This window comes from Ceratotherium simum, chromosome 1, assembly GCF_057802395.1.
Source record: "Ceratotherium simum simum isolate JZ-2026a chromosome 1, ASM5780239v1, whole genome shotgun sequence".
Taxonomy (NCBI): domain Eukaryota; kingdom Metazoa; phylum Chordata; class Mammalia; order Perissodactyla; family Rhinocerotidae; genus Ceratotherium; species Ceratotherium simum.
The window spans coordinates 66,057,158-66,069,492 of record NC_141900.1 but is presented as its reverse complement, the minus strand read 5'-3'; the positions used below and the strand labels follow the sequence as shown (position 1 = coordinate 66,069,492).

At 46.1% G+C, this 12,335-nt stretch overlaps 1 protein-coding gene across 1 annotated transcript in view; it reads left to right on the top strand.

Moving 5' to 3' along the window:
- Positions 1 to 667: 667 nt before the first annotated feature.
- DPY19L1 (dpy-19 like C-mannosyltransferase 1) overlaps positions 668 to 12,335 on the top strand; it is a 107,867-nt gene continuing 96,199 nt past the window's right edge. Inside the window, 2 exon segments of the mRNA XM_014785823.2 lie at positions 668 to 1,017; positions 1,019 to 1,118. Of these exon segments, the coding sequence (XP_014641309.2) occupies positions 823 to 1,017; positions 1,019 to 1,118 (295 nt within the window). The 5' untranslated portion in view covers positions 668 to 822.

Here is a 12,335-nt window from a genome sequence, read left to right as displayed (position 1 = left end):
GTTGCACCGTTCATCGCATCCGTGAGCGAGGGAGCTGCCCACCGCAGCGTTCTAACTTGCGAGGCTACACGTAGCGGAGTAGAGGTGAGACGATGCGCGACTTGTATCCGCCCGCCTTCCAGCGGCGGGGCCACCGCGGCTCCAGAGCGCACGCACAGCGCCCCACAGTGGTCGTCCCCGAGCGCCTCTCCCGGGTCCACACGCCCCCGCGCCGCGCGGCCCGGGCCACGCGGGCTTTGCCGGGCTGCACGCGCAGCCTTAATCGCGTCCAAAACTTCGACCAGCGGCCCCCACCCGGATAGGGCACATCTTTCTTCCCAGCCCCTTCCAGAGGGAGGGGCGACGGCTCCCGGAAGGCGGTTCACACCCTCGTCCCCGCCGAACCCCGTGCCGGGCCCGCGCAGGGCCGGGGTCGCGGGGCAGCCACGGGGTTGGCCCCCGCCCGCGCCATAAGTCCGCGCGTGCGCGCTGGCCGGCCGGGAGCGCGCGTCCGGCGCGGAGGGGAGGCGGGGGCGGGGCCGCGGCCGCTCACAGGGTGTCCCCGCCCCCGCCCCCCGGCGTTCCGCGGTCGCCGTGACAACCGGAGCGGCGGCAACGGCGGCGGGCGCGCGAGTCCGGCGCCGCCTCCCGGCCGCACCGCCAGGCAGGCAGCCGCCGCCCGGCCTTGCAGCTCTGCCCGCCTCCCGGCCCGCGGGGAGGGACCGACCCGCCCTCTGCTCGCCCGCCCGCCGGAGAGTGAGCGGCGCCCGGGCCGCCCCGCCAGTCCGTCGTTCCCCGGCCGCCGTCCGGGCGCGCGCAGCGAGCGGTCGCGACTATGCCAAGATGGTCCTGCAGGCGCGGAACAAGCACCGGGAGGCGGCTCCCAAGCCGCCCCAGCCGCCCCGCGTCTCGCAGTCGCCGCTGAGGGGGGCGCCGGACGCCGGCGCCGGGGAGCCCGGGCCCGAGCGCGCGTCCCCGTCCCCCGGGCGCAAGGGCGCCGCGGGCAGGAAGGGGCCCCGCGCCGAGCCCGCCGCGCCGCCCGCCGGGGGCGGCCTCGGGGCGCCTGGCGGCCGGGCTGCGCGGGGCGCTGGGCCTGCGGCGCGCGGGGCGCGGCCGGACCTGGACCACGCTCCTGCTAGGTGAGCAGCCCCGGCGCGCGGGCGCCGCCGGACGCGGAACTTTGAGGCGCGGGCCCCCCTCCGCTCCCCTCCCGCTTCCGCGCCCGAGCCCCGCCGCCCGGTCCCCGCCAGTTTGCAGCGTCTCCGACTTTTTCTGGGACGGCCTCCTCTCCCCTCCCCCTCCCCGGGGCCCAGTCTTCCTCGCTCCCTTCCCACCCGCTCTCTGACTCGGCTTTAAAAAAAATGGCCCCGAGATCAACAGCTGCCCGGCCTGGCCGCGAACTGGCAGCTCTGCGCTAACGAGACTTGGGCGCTGCTGATTGGCGCGGACCGGCCGCCTGCCCGTTATCTCGGCCCCGGCCCGGGAGGATGGTTTGTTTGGGGTTGGAAGCGATTCCGTTGAGCTGAAAGCAAAGCACTTTCCCTGTGCTAGAAAGTTGCTAAACTTATAATTAGATTTTAGCGTGCTTTTTTTTCTTGGCCGCAAACACTGCCGGTGGCACTTTATTTGTGATTCCCCTCGGCACATCACTTTCCAGGTTATATTGTGTTTTGGGCGCCCGAACCTTAATCCTCCCTGCTGACCTGGAACGTTCGGTGTGGAGGGCTCCCCCCTTCTCCCGCTGCCATGCACCAAGTGGATAATGTGTAACAATGTGCTGAAAAAAATAAAGTTGCAACATTCTTAGGTTGTGGCCCAACTTCAGGTTTCCTTTGTTTCCTGATTGACATTCCGATAAGGCAAGTTATGGCAGTTTGGATAATAGGCCTAATTTTTCTAAGTCAGCCAGTAAAATGCTATAACACTGCCTTTCGTATATAATGCCATTAATGGGCTTTGGCTACTAAATTATTTAACTGTTGGTGATTTATCCCTTATTATCCTTTCAGATTCCTTTAGTGACCCAAAAGAATTTGGAGTTCAATATAGGCGGAGGAATAGAACACAGCAAATCGGCTTCCCCTGAGATCACAGCCACCACGAAAAGCCACTCAATCATAAAAAGCCAGAGTCATCACTGTGCTTGTGTGTGTGTGTGTGTGTGTGTGTGTGTGTGTGTGTGTGTTTTAATGGGCTCAGAAAGGTTGATATTGTTATTGGGGTACTTTTTTTTTTCCTATTGTAGAATCAAGCCTAGAAAAATAAAGTATTTTAAGTACATTCCTCCTTTTGTCGGTAGTGAGCTTGAGAAACCATGGCGATGTGCAGGTTGGGTAAATTCACCTTGGGGAGGCAGCATGGTACAGTGGATGAGACAGAGGCTCCAGATCCAGTTCACAGTGCTTAAGTTTGGTTTAAGTTTCAAATTATTTCTTTTGCGAACCTTTCCTTTTCTGTGATGTGAGATTGTCACCTGCCCTACTTACTCCCTCAGCATGCCCTGAGGAGCAGACCTAGAAGGCATGGGTAATGTATGGGAAGGCACTTTGTGTCTAAAGCATTTAACAAGTTTTAGTTGTTATTATAAAAGCACATGTATAATACTGATTTGAGGTCTGGTGACAGAATGAAGTTGCATTTTTCTTGAATGGTTATTATAAACATTAATGACTTTGTGGTGAAGTGTGGAATGGCTTTGCTTCTTCAGGGAGGTTACAGTAGCAAATCATAGAATAATATCTATTGCTGTTTTCTTTTGTGCATGTGTACTTTCTTGTAATTGCATTTCCTTTGAATCTTCTTATATTGGATGGCCTAGATTTGGGTTTAGTAATACTCATACCTAAATGCAGTTTTGTGTTAAGATAAGAGTGTGGCACTTTACTTGCCTCACCCTTTTGGGCGTGAGGGAGGTACCGTGAAGGAGCTGTCCCGTGTTCTTGGGTGTCATTGGCCATCAGATGTATGGAAGCTGGATGACCAGACCAAATCTAGAGACTGTCTGTCCTTGCTAATCATCTACATGAGGCCATGGGGCAGCTTGAGAGAGAGTTCTGGAGAATGATCCACCCTGGGATGTTTGGTTCTTTCTCTGGCCTTGCATGCTTGAACCCGCAAAGAGGAGCAGAGTTTAGACATTTTTGAAAGCTGCCTCATCTCTTCTCTTTTTCCCCCTCCCAGAATGCGTGCGAGTTGAGCTGACACTGTACAGTTTTTTTAGTATGGGACTTTGCTATGACAAAGACTGCTTCATTTATGTTTAGGAAGAAATTTTACAACTTGAGGCTCCCTGATAGAAGCACAGATTTTTGAGAGTTAGAAACTGAGTAGGAGTCCCTAGTTCACTTTCTCTCATCTCCTCCATATGGGCTAAGCTCTGATGAGGAACTCACTGTCTACCAAGGTGGCCCTTTCCATTCTTGGACAGTGTTAAGCAGTGTTAAAAAAATCCATTTTAATGAACATGTTTTTCTTATTTTTGGATATTATTTACTATTTATTTAATGGTAACGGTTGTAAAGAAGGGTTCTTAAAGTGTTTATTTTTAGAAGTTTCAACCCAATAGCTCCCTGTGTCGGCCAGGGGAGGCAGTGCTGTAGTAAGAAGAACCATGACAATGTTTCTCCAACTTTTTTGACCACAACCCCCAGTAAGCAATACATTTTACATTAAATCTGCTCACACTTCTGAAAATGCAACCCAGTACATTTATGCATGTGTCTGTCTGTTGATCTGTTTGTGTATGCCAGTGTCCTGGCAGGAAACACATTTAATAAATGGACTGTTTTCAGAAGTGTGAGCAGGTTTAAGGAACCCACAAAGGACACTGAAGCACCCAGGGACTGTCAACAATGAGAAGGTGCTACCACCTCTGGCTCTGTAGGGGAAGGAGGGCTTCATCAGGAGCTGAACCCAGGGATAGCTGTGCTGTGGGAGCAGCATCACTCAAGAAGAGTGACCACACACTCTCCCCCCATCCTCTGATCTGCCGCTGGAGCCACTCACTGGCTGACCAACTGGAAACCCTTAGGCAAGGGCCCCAGCTGAATCATTCTGTAGGGTCATCCTCCTGGGGCTGGTAACAAGGCAGAGAAGGGAGGAGAATGGATTTGGAGAGGCAGATGGAGAGTCATCAGCACATATTTATTACGTGCGTGTATTTAAAACAAAAGTGTCATGTTACGATACTTACCCCTATAATATACAGTACACTCTGATTTTTCTATTCTGTCCTTTTTAAAAAAATGCTGTTTAGGGGCTAGCCCGGTGGTGTAGCGGTTAACTTCCGCACTCTGCTTCGGTGGCTGCCCGAGGTTCACAGGTTCGGATCCCTGGTGCGGACCTATGCACGGCTTATCAAGCCAAACTGTGGCAGGCGTCCCACATATAAAGTAGAGGAAGATGGGCATGGATGTTAGCCCAGGGCCAATCTTCCTCAGCAAAAAGAGGAGGATTGGTAACAGATGTTAGCTCAGGGCTAATCTTCCTCACCAAAAAAAAAAAAAAAAAGTTGTTTATAAACCATTACATTGATTTCATGATCTAGTGTTATGACCCACAGTTTGACAACACTGCCTTAGAGGAACTGTTTTCTGATTCTATACCTGTTTTGAACTGGTTGGGTGCCTGAGCAAAGCATTTAGCTTCTCTGAGCCTTAGTTTGTACACATGTAAAAATGGGAGACCTGGACTAGACTAGTGGTTCTCAGGCTTAGCTTTATACTAGAGTCACCTGGGAACTTAAAAAAATCCTGATAGCCAAGCCACACATCACAGCAATTAAATCGGAATCTGAGAGTGGGGTGAGGTGGAGGGAAGCATCAGTAGTTTTAAAGTCTGATGTCCTCTCTTTAGAAGCAGACTGGCATTACTGAGCTAACGTTCCTACGTGGCAGCAATCCCCTGGGACTAAGTAAATCACCACCTCTCCTCTTTTAAATGGGGACACAGACAGTCTAGTTTGCCAAAGTTTCTCCTAGTCTCTATTGTTTTCCCAAAACTGGAGCTGTGAATTACCGTTTATCATCTGATATGGCTGTTATTTTAATTAGAGTTGAGAGAAGAGTGACATGTTTCTTGTACCCATGTCCATTATCAAAAGAGGGAAGAAGAAGGATAGGTGGAGAGGGCTCTGTGTTTCAAGGAGAAATGGAAGGGGTACTTTCCTTTGTGGAAGTGAAGAATATACATGTTAAACATGCAAACAAGGCATGTCGGTGGTGAAAGACTGTAATGTAAGATGCCATTGACAAAACATAATAAAAAAATGTAACCTGAATGTGGAAAAGATAGATGATAAAAACTACTGTTTTTACCCCTTACATCTGTCCTGCTTGACTCATGACATGACCTGCCTGGTTCCTGTGGTCAGTGGCAACTGTGCCCCACTCCAAGCTGGTTCTTTATTGGGAAGGCTTCTCAGCCTCAGCACTATGCCATGTTGAGTTAAGTGTTTGTTTGGGGGACTGTCCTGTGCATTGTGGGATGTTGAGCAGCATCCCTGGCCTCTACCTATTAGATGCCAGTAGCACCTCCCCAGTTGTGACAACCAAAATGTCTCCAGATAATGGCAGATGTCCCTGGGGAAGCAAAATTGCCACTGCTTTTGTTATCTACAACTTATGAGAGCCCGGAAGCCTGTGTAATGGAAAACACATGTGACTTCTTAGGGGCAGAAGGGGTACGAAACTGGGTGGAGGCAGAGGGTTGAGCCTAGGTGTTGGGAGCTGGGATGGGTAGGAGGTGGTGTGGTGTGTTTGAAGTACCATAGGCATCTCAGTACTGATCTGCATTTGAATCCTGTTTCTACACGTAAAAGCTGTAAATCTCCTAGTATTTCTGACTCTTAGTTGCCTTATCTTTAAAATGGGGATAATAAATGCTTCACCTGGTTATGGTGAAGGATAAATAAGATAATATATGTAAAATAACAGTAGCTTCGTTCACATTTGCCAGTTATTGGATGCCTCTTATGCCAGGTTCTAGTTGTTGGGGATAAAATGGAGAACAAGATAGCTGTTGCCTCTGGCTCCATGGGACTTCCATTCTGGAAGAAAGAGGAGGGGAGGGACAAATAAATAAAAATAATTGCACATTGCAGTAAGTGTAGTGGAGGAAAGAAAAAATGTGGCTGAGATAGAAAAAGCAGAAAATACCTACTATAGGGTCAGGAAAGGCTTCTGGGAGGTAGCCTTAAAGCTGAGACCTACAGGAAGAGAAGATTCACAGTGTAGAGAGGAAGAGGGAAAGAGCAAACAGCATGTGCTAAGGTAGGCAGAGCTTAGCCTGTTGAAGGAGGAGAGGGTGGTGGAGCATCAACATGAGATGGGCACAACAGGAGCTTGGGCTTTATTCCTAGGGCATTGGGCAGCCACTGAGGAGTGTTGAACAGGAGAGTGACGTGATTTAATTTTTACTTTGAGAAATCTGCTTTTGGGAAAATGGGTTATGGCAGTGCAAGAACAGAAGCAGAGGGAGACCACTGAGGAGGCTCTGGCAGGGATCCAGCAAGGGAATTGTTGGCCTCGATGAAGGGGCTGGGTTTGAGATTTATATTGGAGATAGAAATGGTAGGACTTGCTGGGGAATTGGGCTTAAACTGAAGGGAAAGGAAGAACTATGGCTTTTTGGCTGCTGTAACTGGGAAAATAAGGGTGGCATTCATGGAGATGGTGAAGACTAGGGGTGTGGGTGAGGGGACAGGTTTGAGGGAAAATATCCAGAATTCTGTCTTGACATGTTACCTTTGAGACATTTGTGCAATGTTCAAGTTTTGTTTTTTTTTTTTTAATAAGACCTTATTTCTTACTCTTTTCTCACCTTTGATCTGCATGGAAATTTTGTAAAAATCTGGAGCTTAAAGGTTACCTCCTGGAATTTTACATGTGAAGAAACTAAAGTAGGTTAGGTGAATGGCCTGACATCATTAGTGAGTTCACTGGGTAAGTTTGGGATTGAAGTTAAGGTCTCTTGGCTTGTCAAGCACATCTTTCAACAAATTAAAAGAGCCAGACTACCAAGGCTTTTAGTTTGGGGAGTAGGAAGATCAAAACAAAAACAAAATAACCATGGAGGCACCTCGGAGAGTGTGAAGTCCCAAGTTATTAGTGGTAATAGTTGTAGCTATACAAGGTCATTGAGTGCTAGGAATAGAGATAACCAAGTAAAAACCTCTCATTTCACATTTGGTGGAAATGAGACTCAGAGAGGCTAAATAACTTATAAGTCATTTAAAATCGAAGGAATATTTCTTAAGAGTGACTTTCTTACCAGGGGAGGTAAAAAAGAATTTGATTTTTAATTTTATTTCTTTCCCTTTCTTAATTACTGTTTTCAGCTATCAGGATTTTGACAATTTCTCCTTTGGAGTATGTTTTGAATTTATATAAGCATTTTCCTAATAAAAATTGTTAAAAACATAGATTTCCAATCCCCAACTGAGATCTGGTAAATCAGGATCTCTGAGGGTGGGGGCCTAGGAATGCAATCTTAACATGCCCCTCCTATATCAGTATTCTCAACCCTGGTTGCCCACTAGAATTTCCCCAGTGCCAGACCCAGCAATGTTCGAAGCTCCCAGGTGATTCCAGGGTGCTGTCAATGTTGAGACATTGCCCTTAAAAGTGTTTATAAATCACCTGAAGGGTCTTGTGAAAATATAGATTTGGAGTCAGGGGGTCTGGGATGGGGCCTGAGAGTCTGCATTTCTGATAAGCTCTCAGGTGATACAATTACTGCTGGAGGACAATTGGAATACAAAGGAGCCAGTTCTCACATTAAATTTTGTGAACTACCTAGATTTTGCTCCCGTCATTTCTGTACCAGTGATAATTAACCTTGATTGTACATCAGAATCACTTGTGAATAAAAAAGATCCCTGGAGTTTCAGATGAAGGGGCCTTGGATTAATACTCGAGTATCTCTAGGTTCATTTAGTGCCACTGATGATTCTAATGCAGTAGTAGAGTTTAGAGCACTGTGGCTTTCTATTGCTGCGTTATGATGTTCTCTCTGAAACTTGCTGTGTTTCGTTATTGATTAGCCCAGTGCTTCCCAACTTTTTTCACATCATGGCACACATAGAAAATCATAATATTCATGTGGCATGGGGTTGGGGGTAAATGATCTCTTCAAAGCCTAGAGGTTACTGGCCCTAGGGACTCTGGTGCTTCCTTTCTTGGCACTCCAGGCCCCACTGGTTGGGAAGCTCTGCCAGACTACCTTCCTGGTGTTCATGGAGCTCTGAGAGCCTGACACATTCTATGTATAATGAGTGGGCCCTCAATAAATATTACCTCATTATTGTCATTATCATTTGTGTTCTGTACCATCAGTGTTAGCGTCGGGAATACTTTCGTCATGTTAGATCGAAGTCCGCGTCCAGTTTTATCATAGCTGTCATCTTTTCTGGCTACCCACCATAAATCCCCACCGAAGTTGTAATCATGTCTTGAGACCCCCCCCCCCATCCCACTTTAGTAAACTCTGTCCTGAGAAGGTCATCACTGATCTGCCTTCTCAGGTTTCTTACACTTTGTAGACTTTGTGCCATTTTAGGCTTGAGTGCCTAACGTGTTCTCTCATTATTTTATGTATCTAAATCTTACCTCGCAAAGATTTTATCTTTAAGGTCACAGATGTTGGCTAATATTTTTTTGATGTTTTTCTTGGTTTCTAGGAAAATGTGTTGTGCATGTAGTAAGCATTTAGATACTTGTTGACTTTAAAGCATTTAAAACACACAAAAATCTAGGTGCTAGAAAGAAGGAAGGAGCTGAGCTTGTGGTATACATGACTGTTTTCTCCTTCCCAAGCTGGGTCCTAAAGAATGTCTTTTCACTTGTTAGTTTACTACGCAGAAACTGGGATTTGTTTCATTCCAGGTACTATAGACTAGAAATATGATTTATTTTAATATATTAATTTTATTGTACTATGTAATTTTTTTACTTTCATGTAATGGGAATCCTTTGAGCAGTTTGAAGTGCTTAGACATTGTCTTTAGGTGTTTTTTATTTAATTGAGAACATTCTGTAATTTGTCTTGCATAGTGATAGTCATTTAATAATTCAACCCAGTGAGATATCAGGCACAATGCTAGGAGGTGTAGATATTAAGATGAATTCAACACAAACTCAGCCTCAAGGCTTTTGCATTCTAGCAGAGGAAACTGTTGCGTGCATGACTAGCTATTTAGGTGCTGTAATAAAGGTATTATAGCTAGGGTGGCAAGACAAGCTTCACAAAATGCCACATTTGAATTCCTTTGACTTTGAAGGACAAATTAGGAGTTTTCAGGCAGGAGCGAAGGCATGTACCATCATTAAAGCACTTGGTGTTTTAGGGGATGGTTGCCCGGTACAGCCAGCATGCCGGTGTGTGGTGGGGATTAGCTGGAAATAGAGTGTGGGCTCCATGCTGTGAGCCATGGGAAGTCATGGGACTTTTCAAACTAGGGCATGAGATGCTTAGATCTGTACATTTAGAAATTGATTTCGTTCTCCAGGATGAATTGTTGATGTAGAACAGGGAGATTATTTACTGGTGACTTCAGCTTCTGGAAAGAAACTTTTAAACTCTGGATAGACCCTGGAGAACAATAAGAAATGGTTAGTAATATTAGGAAGGGGTTGAGATAGAACTTGTCAAGGTTTGTTTGGAAACCTTGTCCAAACGATTTAAGGAGTTTCCTTAACCTCTTTTTTGTGTCATTTTGTCACTTGAGGGTTAGGGAGGCTAAAACTCTTTAGAATGCTTTAAGTATGGATTAACCTCAATTTAGGAATAAGTTGTATTTTTAAATTTTGCAAGTCATTTTGGACTTAGAATACATTTCTCTATATAAATATGTTACAAGATGAGGTCATCAAATGCCCACAAATGGGAAAGGAGGCAGCTCTGTCATGGTGGAAGGAACTGAGGTTTGGAATCAGAACCCCTGGCTTCAGGTAGTTCTTGCCATTTACAGCTGTGTAAGGCTATTTGGGGAAATAACCTCTTGGAAGCCCAGTTTTCCATTTGTGAAATGGAACTAAATACTCACCAGGTTGTTGTAAGAATCAAATGAGAGAACTTGTGAAGGTGCTCTGTAAATTTTAAGTCAATACTAGCTATGAGGTACCCGTGTAAGGGAAAAAAGGTAACATGACGGGAAAATGTATTCGTGGTCGGAAATACCTGTTGCGGCTGCAGTTGCGGGAGAGCCGCCTGCAGGTGACCACAGAGGGGCAGAGGCACCCCCACCCTGGCTTCATAGCTTTTGCTCTCACACCCTGAGGAGGAGGAAGAGAGAAAGGACAGTGGGTCTCCATGTTTAGTTTGCAGAAGACTCAGCTGTGGAATCTTAAAAATGCAGATCGCAGGGCTCTACTTCCCAGCAATCCTGATGGGGGCAGTGGGGGCGGGGTGGGGAGTGCTCTGGGGAGGTGCCAGGACTTCTGAGTCACCTGCTGGGGTGGGGTGACTCGGGGGAGGGGAGGAGGCTGGGAGAGGAGATGAGAGGCCTCAGGGGGCTTGGGGGCTGGGCTTACAGAGAATGGGGTTTGGGAGCCCTTGAGGATTGAGCAGTATGGAAGAACAGTATGGAAGAACCCCCTCTCCTATTTCTTTCTCTGTTCCTCCTGCCCTCCTTAACTGCTGCTGATGACTTCGGGCCAGACAGGGGTGGGGGCAGGAAGTGTCCCCTCGCCACCTTCCAAGCACACTGGACTTCCCTGTGTGGGGCGATCTGGAGGGAGGGGAAGACCAATAGACGCGACTGGTCAGTGGTCTTGGGAAATGTGGCCGGAAGGAGAGGGTGTCAGAGGGAGCGTGGAACCTCGCTAAGAGGAGCACCTGGCCCACCCAGCTCCCTGTCTGCGCTGGGCCTTGAGGCTGAAAACTGGAGGCTTGGGCAGCTAGCTACATGTAGATGAGGGATCTAATTTGCACTAAGTCAATGCGGGCTCCATTTTTGCAAAAACAGAAACTATTACATGCACACAAGTGTGTGTGCGCATCTGTCCATCAAAGTATGTTCAATTTTGGCTTATTATGTGGACATGATTTAGGATCATTTCATTTCCCCTCTTAACTATATCAAATTGTACATATTAATTCAGCAAACATTTGAGTTGGGCTATGTGCTCAGCCTCCTGCTAATAAGTACTATAGTAGAAAGTAGAGTGAAACATTGTTTCTGCTCTGGGAGTTATCTTCTATTTTGTTTAAACAAGATTCTAATAATAGAATAATTTTCAATGAATTGGCCCTCTCAAATCCCCTGAGCCTGAAAATTGATACAATGTAACATATAATCTGGTACAAAATTTCCTTACTCAGAAAGTGGAAGGGGTGTCCAATTTAGTTTCAGAGTGTTGGTAATTTATATGCTTCCTGCTAAATGTAAGAACCTTTCAAAATTCTTAGCCATAGGATTGGAATCTTTTGAATTAGATTACAAAGCAAACCTTTCTGTGAATACTTTTTTCTTACAGAATAGGTTTGGATTTTTCCTAAGTGTTTTTTATGTTCTGATTTTTTTAAAAAAATGCTGTATTTACCTCAGTACCTTAGAATGACAAAAAATAGCATATGTGTTAAAATGGAAAAAAAAGATTATCAATTTTGTGACACTCCCAGAAGACTATAGACAGGGTTGACATCACTGGAATAAATTTAGAGAAAATCATATATAATGTTTTCTGTAGGCAAGAAGGCAAGAAAAGCTCTTTAGGGGTGCCCTTAGAAGTTTTTGTCATTTTGTCTTTATGCTTAAATTATATGCTCACAAGGCAGTATCTACTTTACTGGGGCTTTTATTTTCAAATGACATATACATATAATTTATTTCAATTTTGAATAAAGCATAGCTCTACATTTTTATATAAAATTAATAGTTTGTATAAAACATACTACCTGTATCAAGAGATGAATTGCAACTTTTCCCCCCTTTATCTTTAAAATAAAAAAAAAAATAAGGGAAGAGGAATAAGATACTTGAGGGTAAGGAGGCTTCGGCCTTTGTCTCTCCCTCTCCATCCTCCGCAGGAGGCCACGCAGTGCGTGGCTCTCAGGTCAGAATTCCTGCCTCCAATATCTTTTTGTCTGTGTACCCACTTTGTTTCCTTGGGCAAGTTGCTCAAGTTCTCTGAGCCTCAATTTCTCCTCTGTATAGTGGGGAAATAGTTATACCTACCACATAGGATAGTTGTGAGGTCTTATTAAGGCCGTTCAAGTAAAGCACCTAAAAAGTGCCTAGCATATAATAAAAATTCAAATGTTAGCTGCGTTATTATTATTATTACTAAATTGAAATGAATAAAGGAATTCAAAATGTGGAGCAGATTAGGAATTGAGTCTGGAGACTATTAAAGGAT